This window comes from Cydia pomonella, chromosome 5 (genome assembly GCF_033807575.1).
Source record: "Cydia pomonella isolate Wapato2018A chromosome 5, ilCydPomo1, whole genome shotgun sequence".
Taxonomy (NCBI): Eukaryota; Metazoa; Arthropoda; class Insecta; order Lepidoptera; family Tortricidae; genus Cydia; species Cydia pomonella.
Window position 1 is genome coordinate 22,259,089 of NC_084707.1, and position 21,865 is coordinate 22,280,953.

Here is a 21,865-nt window from a genome sequence, read left to right on the forward strand (position 1 = left end):
TTTTTACAGGTCAGCTGAAGGAGCACCAAGTACGTGACCACACCACGGTTGAAAATGCCATTCCCCTTTGCTCCGAAGAGCATCTCATTAACAAGCCTAAGGTAAAGCACATACACAAACCTCCAAATATTTATTTTTATCGTCGTATCTTATCACTCTCGTTGCAATTCTTTAAATACCTGTTATACATCGTTTTACAAACCACCACTACAGTTTCTTGAGAAAACCTTGACAGGGAGAGCTTTCCATAGCAAGAGCGTTCGCGGAAAAAAAATCGTCTAAAATCTGTCAATGTGCACAATAATTAAAGGCCCGTATAAATGTCACGTGGACTGCGAGTTTCGGTACATTACGATATAGGGAGCGTGCATGAACTGTAGGAGGCAGCACAGGAGCCATCAGATTTTTGGCGCGAGGCGTAAATGTGATGCTTTTTGTTCCGATGTAGCCCACAAGATGGCAGAACATACTATGCACAAGAAAACACGTGACGTGTACATGAGCATGTTTATGGTTCCGATTCAGGCCACAAGATGGCAGACCCTCCAACGCGCACGGTCCCTATATGACCGACCGATCTCTCAGCAATATGGTAAGACGGTGTGCAAATTTAAAATTTAAATTGCATACCAATGACCGAATGTTTTTTTCTTTAGACCAAGGCTCGACCGCCTGTAAAGGACTCGTCCAGCCACACCATGAGCGCCACGTACGAGGACGTGACTCTGGTTCTTCCCGACGGCATGATCTGTCGAGAGTGCGACACTGCTCTAGACAGCGATAAGCATTTCCTGTAAGTACTAAGCCTTGCTTTATTCTCATATACAAGGTTTCACAGCTTCGTAAGTAGTCTTACCACGACAGATGGTAAGTAGTCTTCCCTTAGCAGTGTCATGCTGACATATTCGCTAACGTCTGCATAACTTACTATCTATACTTCTTACTTCGCATTAAGAGGATACGGGAGCTGAGATTTCAATATTTGAAGTGAATATATCCGTCTCGCTCACGGAAGCGGCTCCTAAAACTAGTGCGATAAGGACAACGCCAGGTTAGGCGAAAAATCCTGCGTAAAAATATCAAAAAACTATGTTTCGAACTTGACTGTTTCCTCCTCCAAAACTTAACCAAATGTAACAAAATTTTGAGATCTCAATGGTAAGAAAATTATCTGTGTCGGACTGTTTTGCTTTTTAGACTAATTGATGTCAGTTTTGAATACCATGCTACTCTCTGCGGCCTAGCAAATTAGGCCGTTTTCGCGAATATTTGAAGTGCACTAGCGCCTTACGAAATAAAAATATTAAAAAAAGCAAAACAGCCCGACACAGACATTATCAATAATAAACTGTATTGAAAAAAAAAATTGTTCTAACTTCAAAAACCACGGAGGAAACAGTCGAGCATGTTTCTATGGAGAAACAGGCGGGTCCACACAGTGCGAGCATACGCGCGAGGCAATTTCCTCGCGCACAAATTAGCCAGTGTAGACGTGCCTACTGACTATTCCTGTTGCCTCTTTATATGCGAGTACAATACGCCGCCATTTCATACCGCAAGTTGATGATTGCTTGCGACCACTTTAATTTAACCGCCATTTTGATTTTAATACAACTAATTGGTACTTTTTTTTTACAGTGGATCATCATCTTGCACGAAGTGCTCGTACTCGTCGTCGTGCTACCGCGCCATGCTGCGGCACAGCGGGTACTGCGCCGGCGCGCACTCCCTCGAGGACGCGCCGCGCGACGCGCCCGCCGAGCTGCACTGCGTGTGCTCCTACACTACCCGCGTGGGTGAGTACATTAGAGGACGCGCCCGCCGAGCTGCACTGCGTGTGCTCCTACACTACCCGCGTGGGTGAGTACATTAGAGGACGCGCCCGCCGAGCTGCACTGCGTGTGCTCCTACACTACCCGCGTGGGTGAGTACATTAGAGGACGCGCCCGCCGAGCTGCACTGCGTGTGCTCCTACACTACCCGCGTGGGTGAGTACATTAGAGGACGCGCCCGCCGAGCTGCACTGCGTGTGCTCCTACACTACCCGCGTGGGTGAGTACATTAGAGGACGCGCCCGCCGAGCTGCACTGCGTGTGCTCCTACACTACCCGCGTGGGTGAGTACATTAGAGGACGCGCCCGCCGAGCTGCACTGCGTGTGCTCCTACACTACCCGCGTGGGTGAGTACATTAGAGGACGCGCCCGCCGAGCTGCACTGCGTGTGCTCCTACACTACCCGCGTGGGTGAGTACATTAGAGGACGCGCCCGCCGAGCTGCACTGCGTGTGCTCCTACACTACCCGCGTGGGTGAGTACATTAGAGGACGCGCCCGCCGAGCTGCACTGCGTGTGCTCCTACACTACCCGCGTGGGTGAGTACATTAGAGGACGCGCCCGCCGAGCTGCACTGCGTGTGCTCCTACACTACCCGCGTGGGTGAGTACATTAGAGGACGCGCCCGCCGAGCTGCACTGCGTGTGCTCCTACACTACCCGCGTGGGTGAGTACATTAGAGGACGCGCCCGCCGAGCTGCACTGCGTGTGCTCCTACACTACCCGCGTGGGTGAGTACATTAGAGGACGCGCCCGCCGAGCTGCACTGCGTGTGCTCCTACACTACCCGCGTGGGTGAGTACATTAGAGGACGCGCCCGCCGAGCTGCACTGCGTGTGCTCCTACACTACCCGCGTGGGTGAGTACATTAGAGGACGCGCCCGCCGAGCTGCACTGCGTGTGCTCCTACACTACCCGCGTGGGTGAGTACATTAGAGGACGCGCCCGCCGAGCTGCACTGCGTGTGCTCCTACACTACCCGCGTGGGTGAGTACATTAGAGGACGCGCCCGCCGAGCTGCACTGCGTGTGCTCCTACACTACCCGCGTGGGTGAGTACATTAGAGGACGCGCCCGCCGAGCTGCACTGCGTGTGCTCCTACACTACCCGCGTGGGTGAGTACATTAGAGGACGCGCCCGCCGAGCTGCACTGCGTGTGCTCCTACACTACCCGCGTGGGTGAGTACATTAGAGGACGCGCCCGCCGAGCTGCACTGCGTGTGCTCCTACACTACCCGCGTGGGTGAGTACATTAGAGGACGCGCCCGCCGAGCTGCACTGCGTGTGCTCCTACACTACCCGCGTGGGTGAGTACATTAGAGGACGCGCCCGCCGAGCTGCACTGCGTGTGCTCCTACACTACCCGCGTGGGTGAGTACATTAGAGGACGCGCCCGCCGAGCTGCACTGCGTGTGCTCCTACACTACCCGCGTGGGTGAGTACATTAGAGGACGCGCCCGCCGAGCTGCACTGCGTGTGCTCCTACACTACCCGCGTGGGTGAGTACATTAGAGGACGCGCCCGCCGAGCTGCACTGCGTGTGCTCCTACACTACCCGCGTGGGTGAGTACATTAGAGGACGCGCCCGCCGAGCTGCACTGCGTGTGCTCCTACACTACCCGCGTGGGTGAGTACATTAGAGGACGCGCCCGCCGAGCTGCACTGCGTGTGCTCCTACACTACCCGCGTGGGTGAGTACATTAGAGGACGCGCCCGCCGAGCTGCACTGCGTGTGCTCCTACACTACCCGCGTGGGTGAGTACATTAGAGGACGCGCCCGCCGAGCTGCACTGCGTGTGCTCCTACACTACCCGCGTGGGTGAGTACATTAGAGGACGCGCCCGCCGAGCTGCACTGCGTGTGCTCCTACACTACCCGCGTGGGTGAGTACATTAGAGGACGCGCCCGCCGAGCTGCACTGCGTGTGCTCCTACACTACCCGCGTGGGTGAGTACATTAGAGGACGCGCCCGCCGAGCTGCACTGCGTGTGCTCCTACACTACCCGCGTGGGTGAGTACATTAGAGGACGCGCCCGCCGAGCTGCACTGCGTGTGCTCCTACACTACCCGCGTGGGTGAGTACATTAGAGGACGCACCCGCCGAGCTGCACTGCGTGTGCTCCTACACTACCCGCGTGGGTGAGTACATTAGAGGACGCGCCCGCCGAGCTGCACTGCGTGTGTTCCTACACTACCCGCGTGGGTGAGTACATTAGAGGACGCGCCCGCCGAGCTGCACTGCGTGTGCTCTCCTACACTACCCGCGTGGGTGAGTACATTAGAGGACGCGCCCGCCGAGCTGCACTGCGTGTGCTCCTACACTACCCGCGTGGGTGAGTACATTAGAGGACGCGCCCGCCGAGCTGCACTGCGTGTGCTCCTACACTACCCGCGTGGGTGAGTACATTAGAGGACGCGCCCGCCGAGCTGCACTGCGTGTGCTCCTACACTACCCGCGTGGGTGAGTACATTAGAGGACGCGCCCGCCGAGCTGCACTGCGTGTGCTCCTACACTACCCGCGTGGGTGAGTACATTAGAGGACGCGCCCGCCGAGCTGCACTGCGTGTGCTCCTACACTACCCGCGTGGGTGAGTACATTAGAGGACGCGCCCGCCGAGCTGCACTGCGTGTGCTCCTACACTACCCGCGTGGGTGAGTACATTAGAGGACGCGCCCGCCGAGCTGCACTGCGTGTGTTCCTACACTACCCGCGTGGGTGAGTACATTAGAGGACGCGCCCGCCGAGCTGCACTGCGTGTGCTCCTACACTACCCGCGTGGGTGAGTACATTAGAGGACGCGCCCGCCGAGCTGCACTGCGTGTGCTCCTACACTACCCGCGTGGGTGAGTACATTAGAGGACGCGCCCGCCGAGCTGCACTGCGTGTGCTCCTACACTACCCGCGTGGGTGAGTACATTAGAGGACGCGCCCGCCGAGCTGCACTGCGTGTGCTCCTACACTACCCGCGTGGGTGAGTACATTAGAGGACGCGCCCGCCGAGCTGCACTGCGTGTGCTCCTACACTACCCGCGTGGGTGAGTACATTAGAGGACGCGCCCGCCGAGCTGCACTGCGTGTGCTCCTACACTACCCGCGTGGGTGAGTACATTAGAGGACGCGCCCGCCGAGCTGCACTGCGTGTGCTCCTACACTACCCGCGTGGGTGAGTACATTAGAGGACGCGCCCGCCGAGCTGCACTGCGTGTGCTCCTACACTACCCGCGTGGGTGAGTACATTAGAGGACGCGCCCGCCGAGCTGCACTGCGTGTGCTCCTACACTACCCGCGTGGGTGAGTACATTAGAGGACGCGCCCGCCGAGCTGCACTGCGTGTGCTCCTACACTACCCGCGTGGGTGAGTACATTAGAGGACGCGCCCGCCGAGCTGCACTGCGTGTGCTCCTACACTACCCGCGTGGGTGAGTACATTAGAGGACGCGCCCGCCGAGCTGCACTGCGTGTGCTCCTACACTACCCGCGTGGGTGAGTACATTAGAGGACGCGCCCGCCGAGCTGCACTGCGTGTGCTCCTACACTACCCGCGTGGGTGAGTACATTAGAGGACGCGCCCGCCGAGCTGCACTGCGTGTGCTCCTACACTACCCGCGTGGGTGAGTACATTAGAGGACGCGCCCGCCGAGCTGCACTGCGTGTGCTCCTACACTACCCGCGTGGGTGAGTACATTAGAGGACGCGCCCGCCGAGCTGCACTGCGTGTGCTCCTACACTACCCGCGTGGGTGAGTACATTAGAGGACGCGCCCGCCGAGCTGCACTGCGTGTGCTCCTACACTACCCGCGTGGGTGAGTACATTAGAGGACGCGCCCGCCGAGCTGCACTGCGTGTGCTCCTACACTACCCGCGTGGGTGAGTACATTAGAGGACGCGCCCGCCGAGCTGCACTGCGTGTGCTCCTACACTACCCGCGTGGGTGAGTACATTAGAGGACGCGCCCGCCGAGCTGCACTGCGTGTGCTCCTACACTACCCGCGTGGGTGAGTACATTAGAGGACGCGCCCGCCGAGCTGCACTGCGTGTGCTCCTACACTACCCGCGTGGGTGAGTACATTAGAGGACGCGCCCGCCGAGCTGCACTGCGTGTGCTCCTACACTACCCGCGTGGGTGAGTACATTAGAGGACGCGCCCGCCGAGCTGCACTGCGTGTGCTCCTACACTACCCGCGTGGGTGAGTACATTAGAGGACGCGCCCGCCGAGCTGCACTGCGTGTGCTCCTACACTACCCGCGTGGGTGAGTACATTAGAGGACGCGCCCGCCGAGCTGCACTGCGTGTGCTCCTACACTACCCGCGTGGGTGAGTACATTAGAGGACGCGCCCGCCGAGCTGCACTGCGTGTGCTCCTACACTACCCGCGTGGGTGAGTACATTAGAGGACGCGCCCGCCGAGCTGCACTGCGTGTGCTCCTACACTACCCGCGTGGGTGAGTACATTAGAGGACGCGCCCGCCGAGCTGCACTGCGTGTGCTCCTACACTACCCGCGTGGGTGAGTACATTAGAGGACGCGCCCGCCGAGCTGCACTGCGTGTGCACCTACACTACCCGCGTGGGTGAGTACATTAGAGGACGCGCCCGCCGAGCTGCACTGCGTGTGCTCCTACACTACCCGCGTGGGTGAGTACATTAGAGGACGCGCCCGCCGAGCTGCACTGCGTGTGCTCCTACACTACCCGCGTGGGTGAGTACATTAGAGGACGCGCCCGCCGAGCTGCACTGCGTGTGCTCCTACACTACCCGCGTGGGTGAGTACATTAGAGGACGCGCCCGCCGAGCTGCACTGCGTGTGCTCCTACACTACCCGCGTGGGTGAGTACATTAGAGGACGCGCCCGCCGAGCTGCACTGCGTGTGCTCCTACACTACCCGCGTGGGTGAGTACATTAGAGGACGCGCCCGCCGAGCTGCACTGCGTGTGCTCTCCTACACTACCCGCTTGGGTGAGTACATTAGAGGACGCGCCCGCCGAGCTGCACTGCGTGTGCTCTCCTACACTACCCGCGTGGGTGAGTACATTAGAGGACGCGCCCGCCGAGTTGCACTGCGTGTGCTCCTACACTACCCGCGTGGGTGAGTACATTAGAGGACGCGCCCGCCGAGCTGCACTGCGTGTGCTCTCCTACACTACCCGCGTGGATGAGTACATTAGAGGACGCGCCCGCCGAGCTGCACTGCGTGTGCTCCTACATTAACCGCGTGGCAAAGATATATAACTCCGTATAAGATAAATAAAATCTAAGAAAAAAACGTGCCTCGAAAAATTTAAGGCATCAGTAGTGCTTTAAAACGTATTAGAAATAAGGAAGGTTATTTATAGGTCCAATAATACTCGCAATTTGCACAAGACTGCCAAAAATGCAATAAATGGTCTCGTATCTTCGAGGTTCTCCCCGGACGGATCGGCCGACAAATTAACTCTTTTATCTGTGGTCACTTTCTAGCTTCTTCAACAAAGTACTAATCTTTTATGATCCACGAACACAGACTTCAAAGAAGGTTAACCTGGAATAAACTCAAAATCAGACTACAGTTGCATTACTTTGCAGGCACTGACATGCTGACCCACTTGCTGAGCTGCGAGCACAAGACCGCCTACATATCGGAAGACGCGGCCAAGTTGAACACCGTGCGCGACGACGCCTTCGCGCCCCGACTGGACGAGCCTGCTGTTGTGAGTCTCTCTCTTTTTTCTACTCGTCGACTGTAATGGGTGAATTAAGATGTATACCAAACTATAATTGCGTACTTTTCACGTATGGGCTCAACTCAACTATAAGATTCATTACGATACACTGTAGTCAACTATTAAAAAAAATAACAATCACGTGCCGCCGCTAGAAATGACTAAACGGGCGCGGGGCGGGAGTCTCGCGTTTATGTTTACAATTTTATCTACTGAGATACTTACCAATTTTCATTAATTATTTAGGTTTTATAATAAAAAAGTATTATTTTAGATGACTCGTAGAAAAAGTATCAATACTTAGTGATATAATCAAGCTTTTCAATCTCGTACCTTACTTAGGCAACTCAGCTTTGTTGCCTAAACACGGTACTCGACTGAAAAGCTCTCTATTATATCACGATATAGAAAATACTATTGTCATCACTAACTCCACCGTTACGACATTAGGCTGGTACACACTAGTTGAGCTGCCTTGCGAGACAATTGTCGAGGAAAGGAGTTCAGACTATTTAAATAAACATGCGTCACCTGAGATAGCACGTGCGGCCGTAATCCTGCGCTCAATGCCTGCATCATGTCGTACAGTATGCGAAGCACACTTAAACTTTTTTTGACGTATTGGACAGAAATGTCTTTAAAGGTAAATAGGAGCTCGGGGGCTTAAAAGCTGACAGCTGGCTTTTTCTTGCTATATATTTATTATCGGAGAATAAATAATGAAGTATTGAATTATATGAATTGTGTTCAGCAGCAGCAGCAGCAGCAGCAGCAGCCGGCGGAGAGCGTGCCGGCGCCGGACTACGCGCCGCCGTCCGTGCTCAACACGCAGCTCTCGCTCGACGACCTGGCGCCGCCCTCCGTGCTGCAGACCGACCAGGTAACTTCGCTGCCTGGGCAACAGTATCTGCCACCCTAGCGAGCGAGTACAAAGCGTGTCCGTTTTAGCTTGGGGAAAAACGCGTTCCAAATGTCCGATTGTTCTCCTCTACCCTCTACTGGTCGCATTTCTTAACCGATCTTTTTCGTGAGCAAGTTATATGTTTTTTACAAGCTTTTATTTAACTTGCCCTGTTAGTATGTTTAGGACAAATCTTGCAAGTTAAATTTGACCCACTTCCCGGTTTCCGATGAAGCTGAAAATGTGCATACATATGTAAGTCGGGTGACAATACAATATTATGGTACAATCGAGCTGATCTGATGATGGAGACAGGAGGTAGCCATAGGAATTCTGTGATAAATTAACACAACCTAATTGTGTTTGGGGTTTTTAGAATTGTCTCGATGAGTATTAGTTGCCTGTGGAAAAAAAGTACAGTCAGCGATAAAAGTTTGTACCAAAAATGAAATTTTTGCGAAAAACTTATTTGGTCAGTTAATTTTATGGATTTTTTCAAAATGCTGGAACCATGGATAGGCCTAGAGCTCAAATGGCAACTAGTAGTATTACGAAAATATCTACGAAAGTAGTGCAAGCTCCAGCTAACTTTGTAATATATTTCCAGCACGAGCAGGAGCTGCTGAAGGACGCATACGACCGGCCGCTGGCCACGCCGCGGCACGAGGAGCCGAGCTACAGCCTCGGCGACTTCGAGCCGCTGCCGCAGGAGCCGCCGCCGCAGCCTGACTTTGAGCAACTGTAAAATGTTGCAGAAAGAAAATATAGCTATACGGGCTGTCCATCCTATCTGTCTGTTGGCTTTGAGTATGACAGCAGTACTGCTTAACATTGACTGTTATTGGAAATATGCTAGATAATAATATTTTATTACATGTGCTTTGATATTGACAGCCAACCAATCATAAGCTTGATATTTCTCCTATGACGAATGCTGCCCTCACCATGGATGGATGTAACCAATAAAATAAGGGATGGGTTAAGAATAAGAGATGAATTTTACTTGGCAATGTAGGGAGTGACTATACCAGACCTCCAAGAACTCAGTCTTTTAAAGGTCTAAGACTTACTCGAAAAGAAGTTAACCTTATTTTTACTTCATACTGTGACTAGTTTTTTGTGGATTTATAGTATAGGCATGAAATATAAATGTTTAACAAGTTATATAAATTAAGTAAAACTATCACTATTGGATAAAAAAGTTGCAATGACAGTATTAAGTACTGGATAGTATACATGTAATTACTTGAAGAGTGGATCTAGTACTTTTAAACAATATTATTTTGTGAACATTATGTTTTCAGTTGAAGAAATGGGGAATGGGATATTATGTTTAATATTATATAATAAGTACCATGTCATGTGAAATATCTATATTCTATATTATAGCATATATTTGAAACTTAGACAATATATGACACTATGAAAATTTCTTTGTTTTTTTTCTTCTCTTTTTGAATGTCAGTGTCACTTTATTTGTAACTCCATAGTCTTCAATTGTGCTATTATCATTGTCTAACACGAGGGAGTCGAAGCATAAATTGTAAGTCTTCCAGATGTATTTCCAGGAGATTTTCACTTTGCTGCCAGTCCTTTGTTGGTAGATTTCAAAATGCCTTGCAACAGCCTTTTTGAGATCCCTTACTGAAGCATTCTGGGGGACCTGAAACAAAAATAAATTACTAAAGATGTATTGGGCACAATCTTACACAGATCAACCTTGCCCCAAACTAAGCAAAGCTTGTACTATGGGTACTGGGCAACAATATACATACTTATATAGATAACATCCATAACTCAAGAACAAATAAGTGCCCTTAGCAGGATTCAAATCCCGGACCTCCTGCTTCGTAAACAGGGTCACAACCAACTATGCTAGAAGGCTGTTAAAGTAGAGATACTTGGTTGGTTGGCCATAACTGGCCACACCCCACTAAACAAGCACCTGTTAACCCTATGTGCTACAGATATCCCCCTCTGCAGGGTGTGCATGGAGGCAGAAGAGACAGCCACACACATCATTCTCAAATGCCCAGGGGTGGCAGAGTACCAGGCACCACACTGGTTCACCAGGGTCTCTCCCAGAAATCGTCAGCAACATCAAGCTAGGCTTAGACTTCTTGGTAGAGTTGGGTTGGCAAGAGTAGTGCCAGCAACCCAAGATGCAAAATAGGTGCAATTGTATGACGTCGAGTTGCCGAAACCAAGCCCGCGAGTACCTATATATACTTGGTTGGTTGATGTTATAGAAAAAAGAAATAGGGGCAAAGTTATGCCATTCATAAGATTAAATGATTTCCAGGTGTAAACTTACAAAAAAAGTAATAACTTGCGACATGACAAAATATTGATGCTTAGGACTTACAATAACTTTCAAAGTAGGTTCATCCTCCCGTGATACGTAAATTGTAATAGATTGCCCATGTTCAACTGCAATCTGTAGAAAAAGGATAAGGTAAGATTATGTAAACTTTGTCTTTCTTCAAAAACAAAAAAATGATTTCATTCTACCTGAGCAAGGATTTCTTCTAGTATAATATCAGTTGGCAAATCGGCAAGCAAAGGATCACAACTAAGCAAAGTGCACACAGTCGACTTTGTTACTTCTAGCAAATCGTCGTGAGATAATGTACTGGTCACATCTTCGGACTCTGTGTCTTCCATTTGTGATTATAGAAATGTTGTATTATCGTAATAAAATGTAACATTATCAGACGAAGTTTAAAACAAATTTAATAAATAAACCGCAGAAACAGCTCACTTTGACAGTGACGACAGTGTCGTTCAAACCGTCAATGTCAGGATAAATTTCCTAGATATTTCCTATGGCAACATTTTTATTTAGGTCCGTATTGTACTTTTTGTAATTCAGATTTCTTACTGAATCGTTTATGTATTTCTCTTGTGTTCGTGCAAATATAAAACATTGTTGAACATTAAAAGGGCTTAAATTACTGTAACGTAAATTTTAACAAAGTAATATTTTTGAAATTATTTTTATTTTAGGACTAATATCAAAGAGTAGTATAATATATAAATAATAAATAAATATTATCGGAAAGAGAAGAGTCGTGGAATGTATTGGGCCCCATACATTCCACGACTCTTCTCTTTCCGCACAGGGGGCCTACCGCGAAAACCGAAATTCGCAAATTGCGGGGATCTTTCTCTTTTACTCTCACTAAGACTTAATTAGAGTGACAGAGAAAAATGCCCGCATTTGACGAATTTCGATTTTCCCGGTAGCCGCCCAGACTCTAAGTCCCACAGTAAGCTCAATTTTATTAGGCTTGTGTTGAGGGTACTTAGCTCCTAGTGAGTATTATATTCTTTGGTACTTAGGCAACGATATATATATATATAATATATATATAATAGAAAATACCCATGACTCAGCAACAAATATCCGTGCTCCTCACACGTATTTTGCCCTTACCAGGATTTGAACCCAGAGCCATTGGCTTTGTAGGCAGGTTCACTACTTGTTCACTACCCCCTAGGCCAGACCAGTCGTCAAAATACATATAAACACACCCCTTTTGACACCCCTAAATGGCCGAAAGGGATAGTGCCATACATTGGAAAGAGACAGCATAATTCGTCCCTGAATCACTGTCAAACTTCGGTTTTGTAGTAAGTGTCATTTCTGTACGGTAATAGGGACCGTGCGCGTTGGAGGGTCTGCCATCTTGTGGTCTGAATCGGAACCATAAACAGGCACATTTACATGTCAAGTGTTTTCTTGTGCATAGTAGGTTCTGCCATCTTGTGGGCTACATCGGAACAAAAAACATCACATTTACGCCTCGCGCCAAAAATCTGACGGCTCCTGTGCTGCCTCCTATAGTTCATGCACGCTCCCTTGGGGATATATAGGGACCGTGCGCGTTGGAGAGTCTGCCATCTTGTGGCCTGAATCGGAACCATAAACATGCACATGTACACGTCACGTGTTTTCTTGTGCATAGTAGGTTCTGCCATCTTGTGGGCTAAATCGGAACAAAAAACATCACATTTACGTCACGCGCCAAAAATCTGACGGCTCCTGTGCTGCCTCCTACAGTTCATGCACGCTCCCTATATCACAATACGGACTTTCAAAACCTGAATTGCCAGAAGCAATTTAACTTTACCCCAAAAATAACACATGCCACAATCACGGACCTAGAAAATAATCCGGATAGTGTACATTGGCCAAAAAGTGTGTTCACATGAGAAATAAAGTGGACCGTTGCATCTCTTTCTAATTTGGGTGACCATGGGTTTAGAGAGATTCTTTATTTACTCATAAGAACAATACAGTTAACTAAAAATGAGCTTAAATATTTGATTTTCTTAAAAATAAACATTATAGCATGATCGCTAGAGGTTAATATTACGTTATTGTGTATGTGTATTTTTAATTTGGTTTTAAATGCACTAAGAGACTCACAATCTTTCACATTATTCGGTAGTTCATTATATATCCCTGCTCCCTCATACATTACTCTATTTTTTCGAAGCAGTAACTTGTTTGTATTTCTTAAACAGTGTTTAATTTTATATGTGTAAAACAAATGTCTGATTACAATGGTATGTTTTTAACACTGGCAACATGTGCGAGTGAGACACTCCACCCCACCTTTGCTATCCCAAGTGGACCGTTTTCTCTAGTCTGGTAAGAACACCTTCCCATATCAGTTATAAGGTTCAATTTAGTATGTCAAAAAAAGTTAGAGCGTGCTTCACTTTATATCTCCCTGGTTTAGTCATATTCACAACGTCCATCCATAGGCGATATAAAAAAGTCGATCAATCACCTCTAGATCCGAAAATTTTAAGGTTATCTAACTGTCACATGAAATAAATTCGAAGCAGTATATAAATCAGATTTTTAAAAATCCATAAACTTTAATATGGACACCTTATCAACGGGTTCGCTTTCGGGAACACAAAAGGAGGAGTTGATGGATCAAGTAAAACAGCAGATTGCTATTGCTAACGCACAGGAACTACTGACAAAAATGTCCGAGAAATGTTTTAAGAAGTGCATAAACAAACCAGGCACGGCCCTGGACAGTTCTGAACAGAAATGCATCGCCATGTGCATGGACAGGTATATGGATGCCTGGAACCTGGTGTCGCGGACCTACAGCAGTCGTATTCAGCGTGAACGGAACAACATGTGAAAGCGACTTTATCTCAAGGGAATAACTCATACACCCCTGCGTTTCTGTAAATATAGACGAAAATTGTAGTTCCACAGCATGTTCCAAATTGTGAGTTGCAACTGCCAGTTGTTATGTTATATGTTTGAATAAAATATTCTAGGTTATTTTCTTGGTTATTTTACTTTTAAAATCCATATAACATTGTTTAATTACTGTAATAAGTAATGTACTTTATTAGATACCCTACTACAGCTGCACTCGCTAGTCAAATTGCCTTGAAATTTAAAATAATAACTTAGTCAATAAATGATGCAATAAAACAAGAGATTAGTATATTGTTCTATTTATTGTTTTGCTAAATTTCTCCCCGCAGCATTCTCTTTCTGTACTGGTAAAGTTTTTTTATCCACATCTCTCTCAACTCTTCTTCACTTGGAATTTCCTATAATGACAAATTGCAATTAAATTTTTTTAGTAGAAAGATATAACTAGGTATAGATCCCAATATTTGTTAACCCTTTGAGCACCAAAGACGGCCACAGACCCACACAGTAACACTTTAATCCCATACCTTTAATTCCATCCCATATCATTTTTATCCCATAACCCATAACATAATTAGTCTATAGCTTTCACCTAATAGCTTATTTCATTTTAGACTACAACTTTCAATAGCCCTTACACCCTAGTGGGTGCTGTCTCTGTGTGCATCTCATGACACAGGTAAGGGCAGCATCCTCTTGGTGTACCTCTTACATATCATTAAAGTGTCAAAAGGGCCTCTACATGTTGGCTTTGGTTCCTCGCACGATCCCCAAATGTTCGGAACACTGTTGTTCCATGATGGGTAAATCCATAATGAAACAGTTTTTTTATATTTTGGTTTCAATTTAAACAGCTCATAATGGGTCCTATCTGTACCCATCTTCCAGAGTTCACTAAGAGTTTATAGTAATAAAAACAGTATAAATAGTGCTTTAATAAATAATTATAATATTGATTAGTGTTTCAGTAAACTAAAACATTCACCGCTAAGAACACGCCCAGGTGTGTTAATTCTGTATTGGAAATATAGCACTTGCCAAATTGAAAGTGTTAAAACTCATCAAAAATATTAAAATAAAACAATATTCAATACAGGGTTCTATGTAACATTTTTAAGATAGTTGAAATTCGACTCAATGTCACTACAATGTTCAAATTTCAGTTTGATAAAAGTGAACCATAAAACCCTGTAATATTTGGCCAGTGAAATGCAAAACTAAAATATTTGAGAACTTACATTCATATGAAAGTTTATTTTATGAATTGTAGTACTCTAAACCGAGTTGGTTGTAACTACTGGCAATATTTTCCAATCCCTATTTCTCAAGTAAACAGGACTCTAACAACTTGCCAAGATAGCAGTTATTAAAAACTGCTCTTGTAGCCAGGTTTTAGGCAGAATACATATAATTTGTATATAATTTTATTACATAATTACCCCCTTACTTTATAAAAAAATATCTCTTCAAGTGGCATATGTTTTGAGTTATTGGAATTTTGATTGTATTTCAATCAATCAAATTTGAAATTTGAATGACATAATTAGTCAGGAGTCAAGACCCACCCCTCCAAGGGTTATGGGCCTGATTTAGTTAAATTATCCCTTGCTTACAAATACATTAGTCAAATAACAGATAATTTTGAGCATGCTGCTCAGATATATCTGATGGTGACTGTAAGGTAGTTTACCATGGTCATAGGCAGGCACAGGCAGGGGGTGGAGGGGCAGCTGCCCCCCCCCCCCCTGGAGCTCTAATTTTACTTACAATGTATGCCCTTCTGAGGCCTCTGCCTCCCTCCCCCCCCCTGGCCCCCAGTGATATCAACTTGTGCCACCCTAGTAGTTTCCTTCCAAAATTAGCATCAATTTCAATGTAAGAAAGAATATGGGACTGCATTAATTGCTACTCACATCCATGTTCAGAATAGTATCATCCATATTGTTAACTTTTATATCACTTTTAGGAACTTTAACGGTTTCCGCATCCAAGTCTATTACAATGTTCTGGTTCTGTTTCTTATTTTTTGATGATGTGAAAGACCTTTGGATGAACACATCACTGTTCAACTCTGCAAGTAAATTTCTATCATGGATTGTTGGCATGTCTTCTTTTACTTCTACTTCTGGGTATTCGTAAGTTGGTATTTTGGTCATAGTCAAACCAGCAGCCTCTGCGGCCTTGATGGCCTGCTCTACTTTGGTTTCGGTGTCATCTAGCCGAACCGATTTGAAGCCTTGTGCTGGTTCTGAAAATGGTTAGAATATCAGGGAAATAATTATGGTTGGTTCAAAATACAGTAACATACATTATATTATTATTATATAGCCATTTGTTTCCCTTTACATAATAACAGACATAGAAGGTTTTATCACTTTAGGCAGTCTTCATATTTAATGCGGATTTGCACACCGTGCCGGTGTGTAAGCAGGACATCACTATGCAACATGTCTCTACCCTCTGGACATAGATGAATAGGATGTGTTGATTAGGGTATTTCTAACATATGTACATAGTCTCATAGTAGTAGTATATAAATGATTGATTACCTATATCAAAAGAACTGGAACGACTGCTAGTCGAGCGAGAACGCGACCTCCTGCGAGACTTCTTGCTGCTTTTACTGTGTTTTGTGCGGCTTCTAGATCTGCTTCTCGACACCGAACGCCGAGACCGCTTCGTGCGGGGTCGCGAACTGGAGCGCCTCCGCGACTTGGACTCGTAGCGATCCCGAGACAAGCTTCTAGAATAACTCCTCCTTCTATGTCTGAGAGAGCTGGACTTGCTCTTATGGCTACTAGCTACAGATCTGTCTCTTGAACGAGAACGTTTCTTGTGCTTGCTTTTGGTCTTCTTCCTTTCGTACGACGATTCGGAGCTATAGGAAGAACTTCTCCTATCGCGATGGGATGATTTTTCGCGAGGCATAGTTTAAATTGTGTTAGTATAATTCCGGTATTCAAACTACTTTTCATTAAATGAAAAAAATTAACCCTAAATTGTACACAATATACAAATTGATTTGATTTAAGTTTGACAGTTCAAGTCAAACCAAATGACGTTTGTGCCAAGCGTATAGATGTTGCGTTTTATTATTTCCTTACATATGTTCCAGTATCGCTATTTTCTATTTTTATGTTTGGATAGATATTACTTATGTGGATATTTATAGTTCTTAAAACATGTATAATTAATTTATATCTAGGAATAACATTTGACTATAGCAATTTTAACGTTTCAATAAATTTAAATCCAGTGCTATTTACTTCAGCTTTTAATCACTAGATAGCGCTATAACTACCGATTCTTAACCATTCCAATTTACGTTATGTAAAGACTCGATAAATTCTTTATTATTAATCATATTTCATGTTCCTTATTAGTAACGTTATCTAATTGCACGAAATATATATAAATTGAATCAATCAAATGTGTAATTATTCCAAAACAAAACCTAAAATAAACTACAAATAATTTAAATAACGAACTAAGTTGTAAAAGAAATAATTGCGTCAACAGGAACGCTGGTTAGGGCAGCGACCAGTCAGTCGGCCTCGATGACGGAATGTGTGAAATTTATAAGATGGTGATGAACAGTGTTTTTGATATTGTAGCGAAAAAATCCACTACAAGTTCTCTGTTTCGTTACTGAAACAAGCAGAATGTGTGTAATTTTGTGATTACGTGACCGTAATGTTTTTTCTTTAGTGTAATGGACCTGAAGTGTCTAACGTGAGCTGTCTGATCATTGACATTGTTTCGTAAAAAAATTCAGAGTCCATCGCGATTGTTATGTTTATACTCATATCGTGTGCATTTATAGTGGCTAGTAAATGGTTTAAGCAATTCTGATGTTTTCGAAGTCATGGAGAGGCAGGAGCGAACACATGCCAACATGGAGGCTACGGACTCGGTGGACACAAAACAGGTGAGCGCTGCGGTTGTAATTGCCGGTTGTTAGCAGTTTTCACTCAGCCGTGATCATGTTGCCTTGGTACTCGTGCTCATGCTAGCATGTCTTTATCAATGCTCAATATCAGTTCATCAGTGCAGGAATGCTAAACATTTTCGTATTTGTACTATGACAGCATGTTCTTGAAGGAACTACTCACCTGCATATTCATGAAATTACGAATTGGATGAATATGTAGGTGAATTGAAGTAAGTTAGAAATGAACCAAAGTGACCATGTATCCTTATAAATCTAATAAAATAAACCAAGGTTTGTCTGTGGGCGAAGGTAGCTGCCCACACTACTGATGAATAAATTATAGTCTAGATGCTTTTATGTCAGACCCCTTTTGTTCTTGACCTTTTTATAATGAGAACATGTTCAGAAATTTAATTAGCGAGCTTTTACATTGGTTCATTGGACGCTTTTCACTGCCCTGTACAAATAAAGCCATATTATTGCTACTACAATGTAACTATTTTACTGAAACAACAATGTTCGATTTTTGAATTTTCATCAGAAAAGTTAACCACAATTTAACTTGCTTTAACAATATGTTTGATATGATTACTATTTACAATGTAATATTAAATATTGAACCTAACTAGTAATCACCTTGAATCACTCAAGTATCAATGTCAACATTGTTATTAATAAATTGACCTTTTATAGGTAGTGACATTAAATTAATTAGTTTACAGTTATTTAGTACAGTTTTAATGACTTATGACATCACTTTCCTCTGATGACACATTATGCAAGTAATGATAATCAATTAAGTGTTAAAATTTCTCAGTGGGCTGCTAAAAGTATGAAGTGGTTCACCTTAGCCAACATAATATTTATGCTACACAAGCTAAAACCAGTTTTCAAATGTTAATTACTAGACATGGTTCTGTGGCTTTCCTTGCAATACTTTTACCAGTTGTAAATTTTTAATGCTAAAGTAAAGTTTGCAAAATGATTGGATTTATTAAGATAAATAAGTACAACTTCAAATAATGTTTTATGGGTACATTTTAGTGAACACACCTGTCTGTATTGTATCTTAGTCTTAGATAAGAAATGTGCATTATAAACAGAAGTTTATAATGCTTATGCAAGTTAAAAATAGTTGATGCACATTATGCTTGCTTCTGCAATAGAATCCTAGAGCAAAGTGTAAGATTCATCCAGTTGTATAGCTAGAATTTAATTAACATTTTACCCACTTTTGGTAATATTATGTGGGTGGGATTTACTGTAAACAGATTAAGTCTATGCAAACAGATGGGTAAATCTTAATTGAATAAAGTAATTCTTCAATAATTGTTATATACTTCAAACTATCTTATCAAAATTCTTATCTCTGCCATGTTACATCATTTTAATGAGCCATGCTTTGAAAACATTGAATTTAGTATGTTAATTGATTTCATTCCATTATGATAGTATACAGTATATATGAATATGTTAACAAATATAAAATCCTGTTTCTGGTTCAAATCCTGGTAAAGGCATTTCATGGGGATTTATTAATATTATTGGAGTTTGTGGGCCTTTGAGTGCCACACCAGGCAGTGATCTATTGTCCTTTAAAGTTCATGAATAATGCCCATTGAATCCAGGAAATTCCCGATTCTTTGGGCCGTGATGTTCTGTACCTCATAGGGTTCCAATATGTGCCGCCCTAAGTGGGTACTTCTTTTTGACATTAGTGGTCCACAGGAACAGAACGGTATTGCAATATCCCCGACGATTTATTTGTGTGATGGGCACTGATATTTGGTCCTGAGTCGTGGACATTTTTTATGTATTAAACTATCTACAAATATTTATATATTATATATATCATTGTCTAAGTACCCACAAAACAAGCCTTATAATGCTTACTGGGGGTCTTAGTCAATTTGTGTAATAATATCCTGTAATATTTATACATTGAAATATGTTAACTACAAACTACTTAATTGTCAGTAGAATAATAAAATTACCCTGAAGGTCAATCTGTATATCCTGATTAGTCTACATACATATGAATCATGTAATGTATAAAGTCTTTGACAGTACTTATACCTAGGTAAAAAAAAAACCTTTCTTCATTTTGATTATTTAATTGATGAGTTTGATCACTTTCAGACTGCCTTGATTTTCACAAAAGTAGTATTAGAATTTTCCACTTACAAAAAACAGTATTTTCAAAGGTAGGTAAGGTAATTTTCTTGTCTGTTGTTTTAACAGTTAAAATAGTTACAAAAGTATTGTTACATATTTTAGTTATGGACTTAAATTTATTTAATCATTCATTTAAAATAATGAAAGTGATTTTTTTTTATTACTTTTTCCTGGGAACCTTTATCAGCATTGCTCAAGATTGTTCAAGATATTGACTAAGATATAATATAATATTGTTGTCTTAAAAAAAATCGAGTAGATATTCGATTTAGAACACCTTTGTCACCTATGTATGTGTAAGGATATCTCTAAATACGCAACGGAAGTACAATTATAAGCGCACTTATCTAATGTCGCTAAACAAACTATTGGAGCGTCTTGGCGGTGGGGAGAGCGTGCGCTCAGTAGACCCTCGGCGCGCGTGCTGCGTGCGCGTCCGCGAGTGATGACACAGTGCCAGTGAAGTGCCGTGAACTATGGTGGCCATGGTCGCTTCAGCCTCAGGATACGGCACCCTGCGCCGCTTCTTAAGCGCCCCTGAAGGCCATGAGATGACCGCCGTCGTACCCGGCGCCTCCATCGCCGTCTCGGTAAGATACGACGGTATCGTGCGAGGTGTGCCCGCTAGCGATTTATGTGTTCGATAACTGCATGCTCAGATAACGATGGACGCGAATAACGTTGAAAGAATGTACAGATTGCTATCGGAGCGGGAACAATAAAATTCTATTGCTGGCGAGCTTTAGAAAGTTCCGTGCGATCGCCGCAAGTTAGCGACTTACGACTGGACATGTAAACGGTGGAGTCATAAAATGATTTACGTTTCTAACTTTGGCTTTGCTACAAATAGCTTATGGACCGAACAAATCCATCAGTCCGGCCATAGCTGCGACACCAGGGTTCGTCGACCTGCCTTTCCTTTTTAATATTCCGCTGTTATTAGCATCGATCGAAATTCTGGCCTTGGCCTCACCATACGGTCGGAATATTCGGTGGTGATGTCATTCAGGATGGACGGGATGGCCAAGGTTGGGCCAGCCGACCGTGGCTGTATCTCAGCACGCCTCGTTGAACCCCACTGGAAAGGCGCACGCGGTTACCGACCTAGATCTTAGTGCTTACTCGCTTTTTACCCTCCTAATTTTATTCCAAGCCGCAAATTAAATCGAAAATTATGTTCCATTTGCTCAGCGATACGTGCTGTCGAAAACCGTCTGTGTTTACTATGGTGGCCACGTACTTGAAGTATCTGTTCAGACTGACCGTTTTGTCGTTGGTACGATTGTCGCCTCTGATATGTGTGTTCAATGGGAACGATGTCGTACACGTAAGTACTTTCCGATTGATACCTTCTCATGTATTAGGATTTTAGGACCTTATTGTTGAGATTTGAGTTATTGACTTGGTAGAGTCGATTTTGCATAGAGAAATGTACATTTTAACTAAAAAGAGGAATAAGACTAGGATTAGATCACACGCAGTTACATCCCTTTTAAAGTGAGTGGTAGAAATAATGTTCTAATGGCGTCGTAATGGTGTGGTGGAATGGAGAGTAATGCAGACCGATTGTTCAGCCCGGTTTCCATTCCCACCCGCTAGCTTTTTTATTAAAACAATCCCAATTTGAATATGCCGTTAAAATCGATGTTTCACTTTCGCAACACGTCGAGATTGCAGAGTAACGACAAATAATAGTTATAACTTTATCCGTTACTTCGGATTTCTTAAAATATTTCGATTGGTACATTCCACGCCCAAAAGCTGTCAAACCACGGTATGTCGTAGTATCGGAATGTTAGTTTGATAAACATAAAACCAGTGGGACGACAACAGGTTTAGGCTGCAATCTGTTAAAGGAATTAATGTTTTGTATCAAAGACAAACGTGACGAATTCATAAATTGTAATGTTCAAGCGAGAGCTTAGTAGCATTACTAATTAAACAAGTGAAGAAAGTCCGAAATGAAAGCCCATTCGCTATCTTTATTTCAATTCAGTTAATTAGAAATTAAATTACGTTTTACGCGCACCTTTAAACTACTCGGAAATTTAGTTCCGAGCAGGCCATTAGCGTTAGTTTATTTTGTATTTTGTATCAAATATTAGTGCTGTCGGTCCTTGTTTTGGCCA

The 21,865-nt window shown here is 44.5% G+C and overlaps 5 protein-coding genes across 8 annotated transcripts in view; 3 read left to right on the forward strand and 2 right to left on the reverse strand.

The window, feature by feature from the left end:
- The window catches only part of LOC133518104 (uncharacterized), a 28,113-nt gene extending 18,248 nt beyond the window's left edge, over nt 1-9,865 (forward strand). Inside the window, exons 16-21 of one of the 3 annotated variants that reach the window (XM_061851686.1) lie at nt 10-101; nt 657-793; nt 1,639-1,796; nt 7,399-7,523; nt 8,287-8,415; nt 9,044-9,865. In XM_061851686.1, the coding sequence (XP_061707670.1) occupies nt 10-101; nt 657-793; nt 1,639-1,796; nt 7,399-7,523; nt 8,287-8,415; nt 9,044-9,181 (779 nt within the window). In that variant the 3' untranslated portion in view covers nt 9,182-9,865. The remainder of the gene's footprint in view (nt 1-9; nt 102-656; nt 794-1,638; nt 1,797-7,398; nt 7,524-8,286; nt 8,416-9,043) is intronic. The other 2 variants (XM_061851687.1, XM_061851688.1) reach the window with 2 other exon arrangements.
- LOC133518105 (U11/U12 small nuclear ribonucleoprotein 25 kDa protein) lies at nt 9,795-11,233 on the reverse strand. Its single transcript, XM_061851689.1, has 3 exons — nt 10,948-11,233; nt 10,802-10,873; nt 9,795-10,099 (listed from the first exon to the last, which is right to left on the reverse strand). Exons 1-3 carry the CDS (start codon nt 11,098-11,100, stop codon nt 9,857-9,859), a joined length of 468 nt encoding a protein of 155 aa, XP_061707673.1. The 5' UTR covers nt 11,101-11,233; the 3' UTR covers nt 9,795-9,856.
- Nucleotides 11,234-13,178: 1,945 nt separating this feature from the next.
- LOC133518107 (mitochondrial import inner membrane translocase subunit Tim13-like) lies at nt 13,179-13,750 on the forward strand. The gene has a single exon (XM_061851693.1). The coding sequence runs from the start codon at nt 13,332-13,334 to the stop codon at nt 13,602-13,604; it is 273 nt and encodes a 90-aa protein (XP_061707677.1). The 5' UTR covers nt 13,179-13,331; the 3' UTR covers nt 13,605-13,750.
- A 163-nt stretch (nt 13,751-13,913) lies between these two features.
- Nucleotides 13,914-16,663, reverse strand: LOC133518106 (serine/Arginine-related protein 53). 2 transcript variants are annotated; one of them, XM_061851692.1, is made up of 3 exons: nt 16,180-16,663; nt 15,544-15,872; nt 13,914-14,028 (listed from the first exon to the last, which is right to left on the reverse strand). In XM_061851692.1, exons 1-3 carry the CDS (start codon nt 16,556-16,558, stop codon nt 13,942-13,944), a joined length of 795 nt encoding a protein of 264 aa, XP_061707676.1. In that variant the 5' UTR covers nt 16,559-16,663; the 3' UTR covers nt 13,914-13,941. The 2 variants fall into 2 exon arrangements, with proteins under 2 accessions (XP_061707676.1, XP_061707674.1); XM_061851690.1 differs by having other exon boundaries at nt 15,544-15,878; nt 16,180-16,662.
- A 3,472-nt stretch (nt 16,664-20,135) lies between these two features.
- LOC133518112 (patronin) overlaps nt 20,136-21,865 on the forward strand; it is a 91,484-nt gene continuing 89,754 nt past the window's right edge. The window contains exon 1 of the mRNA XM_061851699.1: nt 20,136-20,326. Coding sequence (XP_061707683.1) covers nt 20,213-20,326 — 114 coding nt within the window. The 5' untranslated portion in view covers nt 20,136-20,212. The remainder of the gene's footprint in view (nt 20,327-21,865) is intronic.

Bases quoted from the DNA above. Each gene is read 5' to 3' on its own strand.
- LOC133518105 (XM_061851689.1), bottom strand. From the start codon at position 11,100: ATGGAAGACACAGAGTCCGAAGATGTGACCAGTACATTATCTCACGAC. The intron at 10,874-10,947 runs GTAGAATGAAAT...CTTTTTCTACAG, and splicing joins TAGAAGAAATCCTTGCTCAG to ATTGCAGTTGAACATGGGCA. The intron at 10,100-10,801 runs GTAAGTCCTAAG...TTTTTGTTTCAG, and splicing joins AACCTACTTTGAAAGTTATT to GTCCCCCAGAATGCTTCAGT.
- LOC133518107 (XM_061851693.1), top strand. From the start codon at position 13,332: ATGGACACCTTATCAACGGGTTCGCTTTCGGGAACACAAAAGGAGGAG.
- LOC133518106 (XM_061851690.1), bottom strand. From the start codon at position 16,558: ATGCCTCGCGAAAAATCATCCCATCGCGATAGGAGAAGTTCTTCCTAT. The intron at 15,879-16,179 runs GTAATCAATCAT...AACCATTTTCAG, and splicing joins TTCCAGTTCTTTTGATATAG to AACCAGCACAAGGCTTCAAA. The intron at 14,029-15,543 runs GTGAGTAGCAAT...TTGTCATTATAG, and splicing joins ATACTATTCTGAACATGGAT to GAAATTCCAAGTGAAGAAGA.